Source organism: Scyliorhinus canicula, chromosome 4 (genome assembly GCF_902713615.1).
Source record: "Scyliorhinus canicula chromosome 4, sScyCan1.1, whole genome shotgun sequence".
Classification (NCBI taxonomy): Eukaryota; Metazoa; Chordata; class Chondrichthyes; order Carcharhiniformes; family Scyliorhinidae; genus Scyliorhinus; species Scyliorhinus canicula.
The window spans coordinates 84,960,043-84,974,122 of NC_052149.1; the positions used below are offsets into that span (position 1 = coordinate 84,960,043).

The 14,080-nt window shown below is 45.1% G+C and overlaps 1 protein-coding gene across 3 annotated transcripts in view; it reads left to right on the plus strand.

The window, feature by feature from the left end:
* The window catches only part of edem3 (ER degradation enhancer, mannosidase alpha-like 3), an 85,561-nt gene that overhangs the window by 38,912 nt on the left and 32,569 nt on the right, over window positions 1-14,080 (plus strand). For all 3 annotated transcript variants that reach the window (XM_038794651.1, XM_038794652.1, XM_038794653.1), the window contains exons 8-10: window positions 2,757-2,862; window positions 10,402-10,499; window positions 13,196-13,321. In XM_038794651.1, the coding sequence (XP_038650579.1) occupies window positions 2,757-2,862; window positions 10,402-10,499; window positions 13,196-13,321 (330 nt within the window). The remainder of the gene's footprint in view (window positions 1-2,756; window positions 2,863-10,401; window positions 10,500-13,195; window positions 13,322-14,080) is intronic.

A 14,080-nucleotide genomic window follows, 5' to 3' on the forward strand; every position in this document is an offset into this window, starting at 1 on the left:
GGGCTGCCACCACCACAGGGCTCGTGGAGTACTTGGCTAGGGAGAATGGCAGAGGGGCCATCAACAATGCCCCTAAACACGTGCCCCTGCAAGAGTCCGCCTCCATCTGCCCCCACGCCGACTCCTCCCCCACTACCCACTTCCTTACCGTAGCAGTATTCACTGCCCAATAATAATTCATTACATTTGGCAAGCCCCCCCCCCCCCCCCCCCCCCCCCCCCACACACACACACACACACGCTCCAACAACACCTTCTTAACTGTGGAGTCCCTCGTCTCTCTCTTCCCCTCCCAACGCTCCAACAACACCTTCTTAACTGTGGAGTTTTCCCCACCCACACAAACCCCGAGATCAATAAATTAACTTTCCTAAAGAATGATTTGGGGACGAATATCGGGGAGTTCTCAAAAACAAATAAAAGCCTCGGCACCACTGCCATTTTCACTGCCTGTACCCTCCCTGCAAGTGATAGCAGCAGCACGTTCCACCACTTGAAATCCCCCTGATCTGTTCCACCAACCGCGCCAGATTCAATTTGTGCAATTATTCCCAAACCCGCGCCATCTGGATGTCCAGGTACCTGAAGCTCATCCCCACCACCTTAAACGGCAGCTCACCCAACCTCCTCTCCTGCCCATGGGCCTCAATCAGGCAGACCTTATGTTACCTTCTATCCGGAAAACCAGCCAACTCCTCTAAAATAACCATAATTCCCCCGATGCCTCCCAGTGGGTCCGAGATATAAAGTAACAGGTCGTCCGCATGTAGCGAGACCCTGTTCTCAAACCCCCCCCCCCCCCCCACATAATCCCTCTCCAGCTCCTTGACGCTCGAAGTGTGATTGCCAATGGCTCTATTGCCATGGCAAAGGGGAGAACTGCAGAGGGGTGTGCCTTGACTTGTCCCACGGTGTAGCCCGAAGTACCCTGAGCTCATCGATTCATCCATACGCTAGCTACCGGCTGTACAACAATTGGCCTAGCCTACAAACCCTTGCCTGAACCTGAACCATCATAACACTTCCACAGATAGTCCCACTCCACCCGATCAAATGCCTTCACCGCGTCCATAGCAACTGCCACCTCCACATCCTGTCCCTCCGGGAACATCAATATCACGTACAGTAATCTGATGTTCACCAACAGTGTCTCCCCATTACGAACCCTGTCTTGTCTTCCCCCAGCAAATAATCCTAAATTTGTGAGGACAGGATCTTTGCCAACAATTTGGCGTCCATATTTAGCAATGATATCGGGCGGTAGGACGCACACTGCTCCGGATCTTTATCCCTCTTTAATATTAGGAATATGGACGCCTGTGATAATGTAGGGGGGAGCTCCCCCTTATCCCTCGCCTCATTATATGCCCTCACCAGCAGAGGCCCCATATCCCCAGCAAACTTCTTATAAAATTCTACAGGGAACCCATCAGGGCCTGGCACCCTCATTGCCTGCACCCCCATGCCCTCCACCACCTCCACCAGTCTAGTGGGGCCCCAGGTCCTCCTCCACCTTAGGGAATTCAAACCCGTCCAGGAATTGGCGCATTCCCTCCCTCAGCCCCCGGCAGGGGACTCCGATTCATAGAGCCGCCTATAAAATTCCTCAAAACCCCATTCACTCACACCGGGTCCAGTACCACTGTTCCCCTACTGTCTTTCACCCTTACGATCTCCCTCGCCGCCTCCTGCTTCCCAAGTCGGTGGGCCAGCATCCTGCTCATCTTCTCCCCGTACTCGTACACTGCTCCTCTAGCCCTCAGCAACTGCCCTACTGTCTTCCCCGAGGACACCAACCCAAACTCCATCTGGAGCTTCTGCCTTTCCTTCAACAGTCCCGCCTCCTGGGCATCTGAGTACCTCCTACCCACCCGCAGGATCTCGTCCACCAGTCTTGCCACCTCTGCTTGTTCCATCCATTTCTTCATACGCCTCGATCGATATGAACTCCCCCTGACCACTGCCTTGAGCACTTCCCATAGCGTGGTGGCTGAAACCTTGTACGTAGCATTCAGTTCCACACACCACCTGGATGAGGACCCTCACTCGCTCGCACACCTCATCCACTAACAGCCCTACGTTCAGTCTCCATTGCAGGTGCCGTGTGTGTGTGTGTCCCCGGTCATCCACTTGCAAGTCTACCCAGTCTATCCACTTGCAAGTCTACCCGAACTGGCAGCGGAATGTGGTGACTAGGGGCTTTTCACAGTAACTTCATGGCAGTGTTAATGTAAGCCTACTTGTGATAATAAAGATTTTTATCATTATTAGTAGTAGAATACTGGTCTGGATCCCAAACACCTGACGGGAATCACTGCGTGAAAGCCACCCAAATGACACTTAGTCATTTTAGGGGAGAATCGCACCCACAGTTTTATTATTATTAATGCTCGTATTATTCTTGCAATGGGAATGGTACACCGATACATTTACTTTATAAACTATTTTACAGAATTGATGGTGAAGTGTATAATATGGGAATGCGTGGATCAGGATACATATATGCTCCATTTTTGACATATATTGGAACCTCCAAGTCATGTCTGAATCCAGCAAGTCTGACGATCAACTTGTGGATTTTCCATTCATTCAAAAATTAAAATGGGATTCGCTTGTTATTTGTAGATTGAGTTGAGAAACAAGAAATAAACTACTGTTACCTCAAATCAGGGACGGATAGGATAGATAGAATCTAACTGTCTTGTACAACCTATTTTACTTTATTATTTAACGAGCTGCTCTTTCTTCTTGTACAGCAACATGCACGGAAAGCCCTGGACTTTTTGTGGGAAAAGAGACAGCGCAACAGCAACCTGGTGGGAACAACCATCAATATCCACACTGGAGATTGGGTTCGCAGGGGTGAGTTGATTCTTTTCTTCTGCTGTCTGATCCCCATCTATTCAAATTCAACTACTGTACAGCTCTGGAGATACATTGCTCTGGTAGATTTCTTAATCACTGTGGTTAATTGTATTGCTCCTCTCCATTGTATCTTTATTGTGTTATTCTTGGCCCTATGGGTTCAGCTGCACTTTAAAGCTTTGAAATAGGTCATCAGTACTTCCCAATAACATGAGAAAAATATATTTTCTCTACATTTCAATCAATATTTTATAGTTCATGATAGCCAAATAACACGTTTTAATTCAGAGTACTGATGAATTAATGTGTTGCATTTTACATGTATGTTTACTTTGGCTGTGTAACGGACCAAGGGCAGAGGTGGAGAGTGATGTCTTAGTATCTTCTCTCGTACCGATTCTATGTGATTTGTGTAGGAGAAAGGAGTGTCACAGTATTGGTGCAGGAGGGGGAGACACCATACTACTGATGTAGAAGGAGGAGACAACATAGCTTTAAACATTACATTATTTTTTGAGGAGGAGGCATCACCACCCAAGAAGAACAGATGTCATATTAACGGTGTAATCGGAGGAACTATCTTGGCACTGATACAGGAAGCCAAGATATAGAAGATATTATCTGGCATAATCTCTCCTTACGAAACCTACGACTTTGGGGATCGCATTTTCCCAGAATCCTTGGGGGAAACGCGCTTCCCCGCCAAGTGGGTGTGCAGACTTGAACACTTCTGGTATAAGCGATGATTGAGTATCGGCGAGTGCCATGTACCTAAAGATATCCGCTATTTCACTCAACTCGGTGTGGACTGCCCCATCTTTCAAGTACAAAATTGCCTACAAGGAGTAAACCTGGTCAACTATCGACAGCTCAGCCACCTCCTGGTACTCTTATTGCAGGATAAAGCCTGCGTTACTTCGTCATGCCGCTGTTTGGCCAGCTGGACTCCTTTGATGCCGGGGCTGAGGAATGGGTTCAGTACATGAAGCGCAAGCATTATTTTCTTTGCGCCAACAATATCGTGGAGGATGAGCGTCAAACGGTGATCTGGTTAACCACTTGCAGGGCCCCTTACTTGTGGGGTTATCCGGAGCCTCATGTACCTGGCAGCTCTAGACACAAGCACTTCTGACCAGCTCGTTGAACTCATCGGTCAACATAGCCCACCACCATCCATAATCGTCCAGCGGCATTGAGTCCATTACTCAATTCATGACCTGCATGAAATGAAATGAAATGAAAATCGTTTATTGTCACAAGTAGGCTTCAATTAAGTCACTGTGAAAAGCCCCTAGTCGCCACATTCCGGCGCCTGTTCGGGGAGGCAACTTGCTGAATTTTGCGAGTACCGAAATTCACTATTCGAGATGTTGCACAATCTCCTCATCTGCGACATCAGCGATGTGGAGACACAATGGAGGTTCTTGACCAAGCCTTCCCTGAGTCTCCAGGCGTTGAGATTTCCTTGTCTCAGTAGAGTGTGGGGTTCAGAAAATACAGGGTATGGAGGTAAATGCCAATGGTCCCTGTCCCAAAAACAGATGGGGCGGTCCATCTCTGTGGCGACTACAAGCTGACGGTCAATACCGCCTTGCAGCTCGACCATTACCCCATGCCTAGCATAGAGGATCTGTATGCCAAGCTGGCTGGTGGGTGCTCCTTCACCAAGCTGGACATGAGAAATGCATATTTAGAGCTAGAATATACCGGTCATCTCACCAATATGTCACGATTAATAAACAGAGGGGTCTCTACGAATATACCCGGTTGCCTTTCGGGTCTCGTCAGTATGTGCAATTTTTCAGCGTGGAAAATGTCCTGTGAGGCTTGTGCGTGTCGCAATATCCTTCCACATTGCCCAGATCACTGGAGCTACAAATCAGGAGCATTTGAGGAAACTGGAGGTAGTGCTGCAACGATGTTTGGAGTTTGGCTTCCGCCTGCGTTGGGTGAAGTGTGTCTTTCATGCCAGAGAGATGGTCTGCTTTAACGTGGACCTCGACAGGTTGCATCCAGTGGCGGTGAAGGTATGTACCATTCAGTTGGTTAACTATTACATGAAGTTTTTCTTGAACCATGCGGCGATAATGCTCCTAAAGAAGTACCAGGATTGGGTCTGGGGTGTGACCAGGAGGCAGCTTTCCGTCTCATCAACAGACGCCTGTCATTCTCTGGTGTGTTGACACACTAGGTGGCGATTCTCTGAGCCCTGCGCCGGGCCGGAGAATCAGAGCAACCGCGGCACGACGCCCTGACGCCGGCGTGCGATTCTCTGAGGTGCGGAGAATCGGCGCCATTTGCGCCGCCGATTCTCCGGCCCGGATGGGCCAAGTGGCTGGCAACACCTGGTTGTTGTTAAACACTCTGGTTTTTACTCCGGCGTTGGCACTTAGACTCCCGTTGGGAGAATCCTGCCCTAGGACTCAGAAGTGACCTGCAGTGCCTCCCCTTATTCGGCCCATTGGATGCCGGTGGTAGAGAACAACCAATTGCTTTCATGCACTGGGTGCTGACTGCGGCCGAGCGCAAGTATGCTCGAGTAAGAGGGTCTGGAGGTGATATTTGGTGAAAGGAAATTCCACCAGTACTTATACGGACACCACTTCAGCATCATTACAGACCATAAGTCTCGTCTGAGCCTTTTCTTGCTTGCCTCTGCCAACCGAGGCCTAGCCTCCTCCCTCCTGCGGGCGAAGTAGTAGCCATATTGAACTCCCTGCAGATCACCGCATCGAGCATCCGCAATTGAACCCAGACGAACCCCATCCTCACCAAGGTGCAGCATCTCTTCTTGGTTGGTTGCCAGCATTGACAGTTACCTGGAGATCTGCGGGCTTTCTCCAGGATGTCCAAACTCGGTGTGGACTATGATTTAATACTGTGGGGCACACAGGTTGTGATCCCACCAAAGGGCCATGAGCTCGTATTGAAGAACCTACACAATGGGCACCCTGGGATGTCTAAAATGAAGATGTTAGTAGGGAGCTGGGGCTCGATTCCGACATCGAGAAGGTAGCTCAGCAGTGCCCCGTCGGCCAGGAACATCAGAAGCTCCCTGCCACCACGCCTCTTCTTCCCTGCGAATGGCTGGGCTGTCTTTAGGTCCGGGTTCATGCTGACTTCGTTGGTCCATTCATGTGCACCATGTTTCTCCTGTTGGTGAACGCCCATTCGAAGTGGTTGGAAAACCACCGGATGGTGACGACAATCATCAGACCTCCTCTTTGTCTAATTCCTGACATGCGCCACATCCAGGACGATCCGGTTCCGCAGTCCAACAGGCACACAGTGGCGCCACGTGAAGGCCTCGATTTGCATCCGCGAGATATGGCCTCTTAAAACTCTGAAATGAACACCCACCTTCAACAGCCTCTGAGGTGGAATTCGCTGCACAACTTCCTCCTGCCACTATCCTACTGCGGTGTCCCAGGAGAAAAGGCGTTCCCCATTGGACCCAGTGCCTTGGGCACATGAGGTTCCACCGGAGCCAAAGAGTGGCCATCACCCCTCTACGTCTGTTTCTCCTCCTCCTTGTCAAGGCAGTGAAGGTCCTTCAGACTTTGGGGGAGGGGGAGGGATGTCAGGGATCTCTTATTCCCAGAATCCTTGGGGAATACATGCTTCCCTGCTAAGGGAGCATGCAGACTTGAACACTTCCTGTATAGGCACTCATTTGGTGGGGTATCACTGAGTGCCATGTACCTAAAGCTCCTGAAATAAATCGGAATTATTTCACTCAACTTGGTATGGACTCCCCCTTCTTGCAGGTACAAAATTATTATTGCACAAGTATAATGTGTTCAAGGAATGTAAATTCTCAATTAATGAAAATTGAGTGGTGTATGGTAGTGTTTTCCAAACTTTTTTTTCCAGGGATCTATTTTTACCAACCGGCCAACCTTCCTGACCCACCCCGGCCGACCTTTGCGACCTACGCCGGCCGACCGTTGCGATCTACGCCGGCTGACCGTCCTTTGCGACCCACCGTTTACACTCGCCTTTAATGCGAGAGGTGAGCCTGCTTGGTCCTCACGATCTCACTCCAATCAGGTTCACAGGAGGAGAGGCTATGCACATATCGGGTGTAGGATTCAGCCGGTTCCTTTATGCCATCTTCATCTTTGTGAGGACGAAAAATCCAATCTCGCACATGTTGGTCGTTGTGAAGGACAAAAGCAACAAAATGTTTGTTTTACTCTGCTCCGGATACTCCTCGGAGACACTACTCCAGAATGCTGACAGTTACATTGACTTGTGCCGTGTTTTTAATGTGCTGTCAAAGCTGAGGCGCAGAAGCTTAGTCAACTTCATTTGGAGTCAGACTTGCCAGTCCATTTGAAGTTTCCTTACTAATGCTGTTTTCTTTGATGTGTCGTAGCAGTGTGGGGAAATGTAGTAATTTTGGCTTTGCAGTCGCAATTGCCAAACTTTCAATGAGTTTTGGAAAGTTCCGATTTCTTCACAGTGCCGAAAGCAATCATCATCCTTCCCTTGCGGTTTGAGGTTCGGTTCATTTACAATTGAAAATATGTCTGCATAGTTAGTAAGACATAGTTAAGTTTCATCAACAAACGAATCAGCCAGAAAGGACAATTCCTCGAGGAGGTAAGCGTGGATTTCTTACCTCAGTTCGGAAACCCTCCCTGTTGACTGATCATTACAGTAACTCTTCAAGTGGATGAGGTCCACTGTCATTGGGATTGACTGGTCACTGTTTCGATTCAATGCTTTAATATAGTCTAAAAGGTCAGCAAAAAACTTACAGCCACCTTTCAGTACACAGAGGGCGACGATGTGATGATTTCCCATGGCTTTCAATATATTCCTTGCCAAATGTTCAGTTCTGTCCATTGTTAAACCATGAGGAACATATACTCTTTCCAGATCATTTGAGAAATGTTTAAGGATGCAAAACAGATCGAGGTCGTAGCCTTGTTCATCATCGGTGATCACCCGCAGTCACCCGCCAGCATGCCGCAATCCCTTTGACCCCGGGTTCATATCCCAACACTCCTGGGCTGCATGCGCACTGATGAATGGGCACACTTGTGCAGTGCTGTCACATTTTTTTTAGTTGGTCACGGCTGCCATTTGTAAAGACGCTCGCAGCCGGCCTTGTTAAAGGCAGGCTGCTGCGGATGTTGCATGTGAATTCCTGTGATCGGGAACGCCCCGATGGATGGCTCCGCGACCCTCCTGACACCCGCGAGTCGAGACCGCCATTTTGAAAATGCCTGGTGTATAGTACTATCACGGTAACTTCATTACATATTTAATCTAATTTTAAATACAGAGCTGGTTTGTTATGAAGTCACAATTGCTTGCATCATTCCTCATAATACATTGTGTTTCCATTTAGAATTAGATCTGTTGGTTTTCTCAGATATTTCTTTTACCTGTATATTTATAGGATGTGGTAACCAGTGTGGAATGTGATTCTGAAGGCTTTACAGCACAGCTTCTCAATCTGTGGATTGCGACCAGAGACAAGATTTTGGTGTTGCGTGCTCCCAAGGTAGCAATAGTTGCCATGGAGTTCGGGCCGATTTCTGACAGTCGCGAGTCTCCTTTCACTTGTTTCATTATGTGGGTGGGTATGGCCTAATGAACTGGTCCTATTGGCCCAATTGCCGCTTCCAAAAAAACTTGTAAAAAGGAAGATTATCTTTTCTAGAAAGCCTATTTCTTCAGTAAGTAGCATCATAATGCATCAATAATAAGGATCATAATGCATCAATAATCAGAATCCTGATAATTCTTTTATTCATTCATGAGATGTGGACATCGTTGGCTAGGCCAGCATTTATTGCCCATCCCTAATTGCTTTTGAACTGAGTCAGCCACATTGCTGAGGATCTGGAGTTACATGTAGGCCAGACCTGGTAAGGATGGCAGATTTGCTTCCCTTAAGGACATCAGTCAATCTGTTCATTAGGGTGGCATGGTAGCACAGTGGTTAGCACTGTCTGCTTCATAGCTCCAGCGTCCCAGGTTCGATTCCTGCTTGAATCGCTGTCTGTGCGGAGTCTGCACGTTCACCCCGTGTCGGCATGGGTTTTCTCCGGGGGCTCAGGTTTCCTCCTAAACTCTCGAAAGACGTGTTGTTAGGTGAATTGGAAATTCTGAATTCTCTCTCTGTGTACCCGAACAGGCACCATAGTGTGGTGACTAGGGGATTTGCACAGTAGCTTCATTGCAGTGTTAATGTAAGCCTACTTATGGCACTAATAAAGATTAGATTAGTAAACCTATTCATTAGTGCAACTGTAGGCCATTGTACATTAGTGCCACTGTACAAGGTACTAATGAGGCTGTGTACAGTTTTGGTCCCCTTATTTAATGAAAGATATATTTTCATTGGTGGTAGTGCAGAGGAGGTTTACTAGGATGATTCCAGGTATAGAGGGATTGCCAAATGAAGAAAGATTAAACAGCTTGGAGCTGTACTCCTTGAAGTTCAGAAGAACGAGAGGTGATTTGGTTGAAGCACTTAAGATTCTTAGAGGGTTAGATAGAGTAAATGTTGAAAGGATGTTTCCACTCATGGGAGGGTGTAGGGCCAGAGAGCATTGTCACAGAATAAGGACGTGCTCATTTAAGACGGATTTGAGGAAAAATGTCTTCTCCAAAAGACTGGTGAATTTTTGGAATTCTTTACCCCAGGAAGCCGTGGAAGCCGAGTCCTCGAACATCTTCCAGGCTGAGATCAGTAGGTTTTAAATCCGGTTGGGAATTGAGGGTTACGGAGGGAAGGCAGGAAAATGGACTTAGTGAGTGTTAGATCAGCCCTGATCTTATTCAATAGCGGAGCAGGCTCAAATGGCAGAATAGCCTACACGGCTCCTATTTCTTACAGCCTTATGGTCATTGTAGAGCCCTCTTACTTTATAATTCTGGATACTACAACATGCCTTTTCATCAGCTCCCCACCTGCTGAACTCCTATTCCCCCAGACAAGAACTAAAGTCTGAGCTATTAAAATGAAGTCACACTGGTGAAAGATTTGGGAAACATTGTTTTACAGGACCTAGTTTACTCAAGTATGCTCTTGTAAAGCCTTAATAATTATTCCTTCATCCTGATATCTGAGGGAAACTAAAATATTTCTCTTAATTGTAACTGGGAAACGATAGAATAATACATTTACTGTTTTTTTTTTTAAAGAGATAATTAGTGTTTTTGTAATTCAAGCAGAATATTTCCATTGACTTAATTCTTGTCTGGGGAAAATAGTATTCTTGTTTCAATGTTATATCGTCTGGAGAAATTGTTGTGATGTGTTACTTACCCCGATGGCAAGGGAATCTAATTAATGATAGGATCACTAATGCAGTCTTAATTAATGACCATATCTCACCACCATTATTTTGGCTCCCTAATACTTTCCAGCTCAGTAATTTCTGGCAGGCTGTGCCAATTTCAAACATCTTGCTGGAATGAACAAGCTGATTTGTTTAGGTTGAAGCATTCTCTTCTATTTAACGTAATGTATTGTGGAAAATTTTGTTCTTTCCTGACTTTTTTTTCTCTTTGCAGATAGTGGAGTTGGAGCTGGGATTGATTCATATTATGAGTATCTCTTCAAAGCATACATTCTACTTGGGGATGATGGTTATTTACAGAGATTCAACACTGTAAGTTCTGCATTCTTTGTTGATCTTATTGTATTGTATTGCTTCTTATCCAAAATGCATTCTTATCTTTGTGACATGCAACATGCAAACTCATAATGTGATATGTTAATTTTTCGTGTGCAATGGTTTTGAAAGCAGTAGGAGATTAATGTCTTGGCAATGCTCTGTAATGTACTGTTGAAGATACAATTTTGTGTAAAATCAAGACAGGTTTAATTGTTTAGCTCCTGAATAAACCCTGAGAATTTGTTACTTTTGTAATTCTTAAAATATAAATTAAACCAATCTGAATTTTCAGAAATTTATTTAAATGGCCATTCCTGGAAAGTAATGACCACTGTAGCTTGAGGAACTTTCATTGTCACTATAAATGTATTTTTGGACGACCTGCAGCAAATGCATCTCGGAGACTGGCTGTGTGCACAAAAAATGCCAATGGTTTAACCACCGCCACCAACAGATTTCATTTGCATAGACTCTTTGACATAGAAAAGCATCTTGACTTCCTTCACAGGACCAAGAGGGTATATTCGGCTTAATATTTAACAAATTATGATATTTATGAAGGATCCATATGATTACTGTTATCTTACTTAGTTTTATATTGTTAGGATAATGCAAGCATAATAGCCCCTATCTTGAAGCCCTAATAGTGGTGAATGTTGACCAGCTCACTGCTGTTGAACTCGACAACACAATCGCAACTTCCCAAGAACTGAATTGGGCTTGAATTTGTAAGTTGCAGTTCACCTGAAAGGGCTCCAGGGAAGTCCCTGTTGTTGGTTCCGCTGGGATCTGTCAGTGCAGAACCTCAATATTTATGCTGTTGTTATGATAACAGCTGATGTTAATACTGGACAAGTAAGATCCCTAGCTTGATAAATGCTACCTTTTTATTTTTGAAAAACGTGGAGGTAAGTTGCTGAACAAAATCACGAGAATCTGCTGGTGAACTTTTAACACAAAGAATAAAACATTTATTAGACTAGAAAAATGAACTATATTGAAAGGTTGGAAACATCTCGGTACAAACCCAAGACAATTATTCTAATATTCACTATTTACTGCGGTACATGTGAACCAACTGGCGAACAATGGTCAGACACACCATGTTACAAAGTAAATGACAAATGTGACCAAAGCAGATTCTGTGGATTCCTCAACAAACTACTCCGACATTACTGAAACTGTCTTTCTGATGAGGGTGTCCAATCTCCATTTTTGAAGATCTCACTTTGAATTCTCTCCAAAGATCACTCGCATTCGGATGGATTCAATAATAATCTTTCTTGTTGTCACAAGTAGGCTTACATTAACACTGGAATGGAGTTACTGTGAAAATCCCCTAGTCGCCACACTCCGGCGCCTGTTCGGGTACGCAGAGGGAGAATTCAGAATTTCTAATTCACCTAACAGCACGTCTTTCGGGGTATGTGGGAGGAAACCAGAGCACCCGGAAGAAACCCACGCAGACACAGGGAGAACGTGCAGACTCCGCACAGACAGTGACCCAAGCGGGTATTGAACCGGGACCCTGGAGCTGTGAAGCAACAGTGATAACGTCTGTGCTACGATCCACCTCCAGGGTTTCAGTCCCGTCTTCTGAGTTTCCTTTCCCCTGAATCTCCGAGTAACTCACACTTCACCTTCCAAGCATATTTTCTGAAATTTGATTGTGCCAAGCAGAACATCATTGCTCCAAAAGCGGCACCAACCTTTGGCTACCCTCTCGAATTTTCTGGGCTTCTCTCAAGCCTGTTTCTCTTTAGGTCTGCTCCTTACAGCTTTCTCTTTAACTCAGAGCCTTCTGCTCTGTTCCTGTCCTTATCTTGACTCGGTGGGATCTTTCTCTGATTCCTGTTTTTGTCCCTGCCTGGGACTTTCTTCTGGGACCTCTTTCTATCCCACTCCCTGGTTTTGGACCTTTTTCTTGGTTTGAGACCTTCTCCCTGTCCCCTTCCCGTGTCCTGCTTCCTGGGATAACTTCTCTTGAATGGCGATCCGGCTGACCTGACCTCCAAGATCACTTACTTCTAACTCCTGATTAACTATAGTACTGACCCTGACATCTCTCTCGACCACACACACACTCTCACTCTTACTCTCACTTTTTCTCTCTCTTCTCCCCTCTCCCACCTCTCAACCACGCACCTTCTCCCTGACTTTCTGGGGCATTGAGACAGCATAACCAATTCCTACAGATAGAATACTTGAGTGTTAAATCTGTGTAAAACCTGGTCAAAACTAAAAGTTCATTTATTGATAAATGTGTATTAGCATTGGTACATTTCGTATTTTCATTAGTTTAAAACCATTGTTCTACCTGTGCAATAAATTAATTTTTTAGCATTTGTCCTTAATTAGGGCATCTCTTGAAAATTAGGCCTTTAATACTGAATTTGTTGATATTTGTTGGGATGACTTAACTGTTTATATATAATCCTGAAGAGACGTTTGTTAATTTTATGCTGCAACGTGTTTGTTCAATATTTTAGAAACAAAAAGCAATATTCTGGTGTCTTCTGTAACACTGAAGCCTAAAGGACTGTTATGCATATTTAAAATAGTTCTTAAATGCCTGCTTTAGTTTGCTGAAATAGAAAAGGGATGCACAGGTAAAATATTCCAGCTGAATAGTCTAATTCTAGATATATACTAGAGGGAGAATTGCAGTAATCTTTTATTTTCCCTTTTAGCACTATGCTGCCATCATGAAGTATATAAGTCAGCCCCCTCTCTTGCTGGATGTTCATATACACAAGCCAATGCTGAATGCACGAACGTGGATGGATGCCTTGCTAGCATTTTTCCCAGGCCTGCAGGTGAACTATATTCCTTCCTTTGGTGAAGAGGTTTTGAGTCTTATGCAAACTGCTGATTACATAATTAAAGTTATTAATTAGTTTTAAATGCTGACATTTTTTGCAAAGGGAAAATTAGCTTCATGCCTAGTGCTCCTTAATGAGGATCATAATCGTGTATAAACAAAGAAGCAATAGAGACATAAAGAGAAACGTTTTCACAAAGCCCGTGGTTAAGATCCGGAATACATTGTCTGAGTGTGTGGTGGAGGCAAGTTCAATTGAGACATTCAAAGGAATTGGATTATTATGTGAAAAGGATGACGAGAAGTTTACGGGGGGAAGGCAGGAGGTGCATTGCTCTTGGAGTGCTGGCACCGACATTACAGGCTGAATGGTCACCTCCTGGGCTGTAATCATTCTATGAAATCACTAGTAGGTGTGGTGCTGACTCACAAGATCTTTTTTATAACATACTTTTTGAAAACTGATATTGTTATTAAAGATTGTCTATTGTCAAATAATAGTCTGCCCACTGCAATTGATGTTGTGCATAATAGGGTCTGATGAGGGTAGATAAGTTGCTTTAAATAATATTAAAGCAAAAGTTAACTATTAAGTAATGTTAGATTGACATTTGTCGAGCTTGGAAGCAGAGTGCCTATTCGTATCTTGTGAATGCTGTGGAAAAAGTCAAAAAGCAAAGCACTGAGAAATACCTTCCCAAGAAGAAAGCCTGATCAGGTCTGAAACAAATATTGCAGCTAAAGGCTTTCAAAA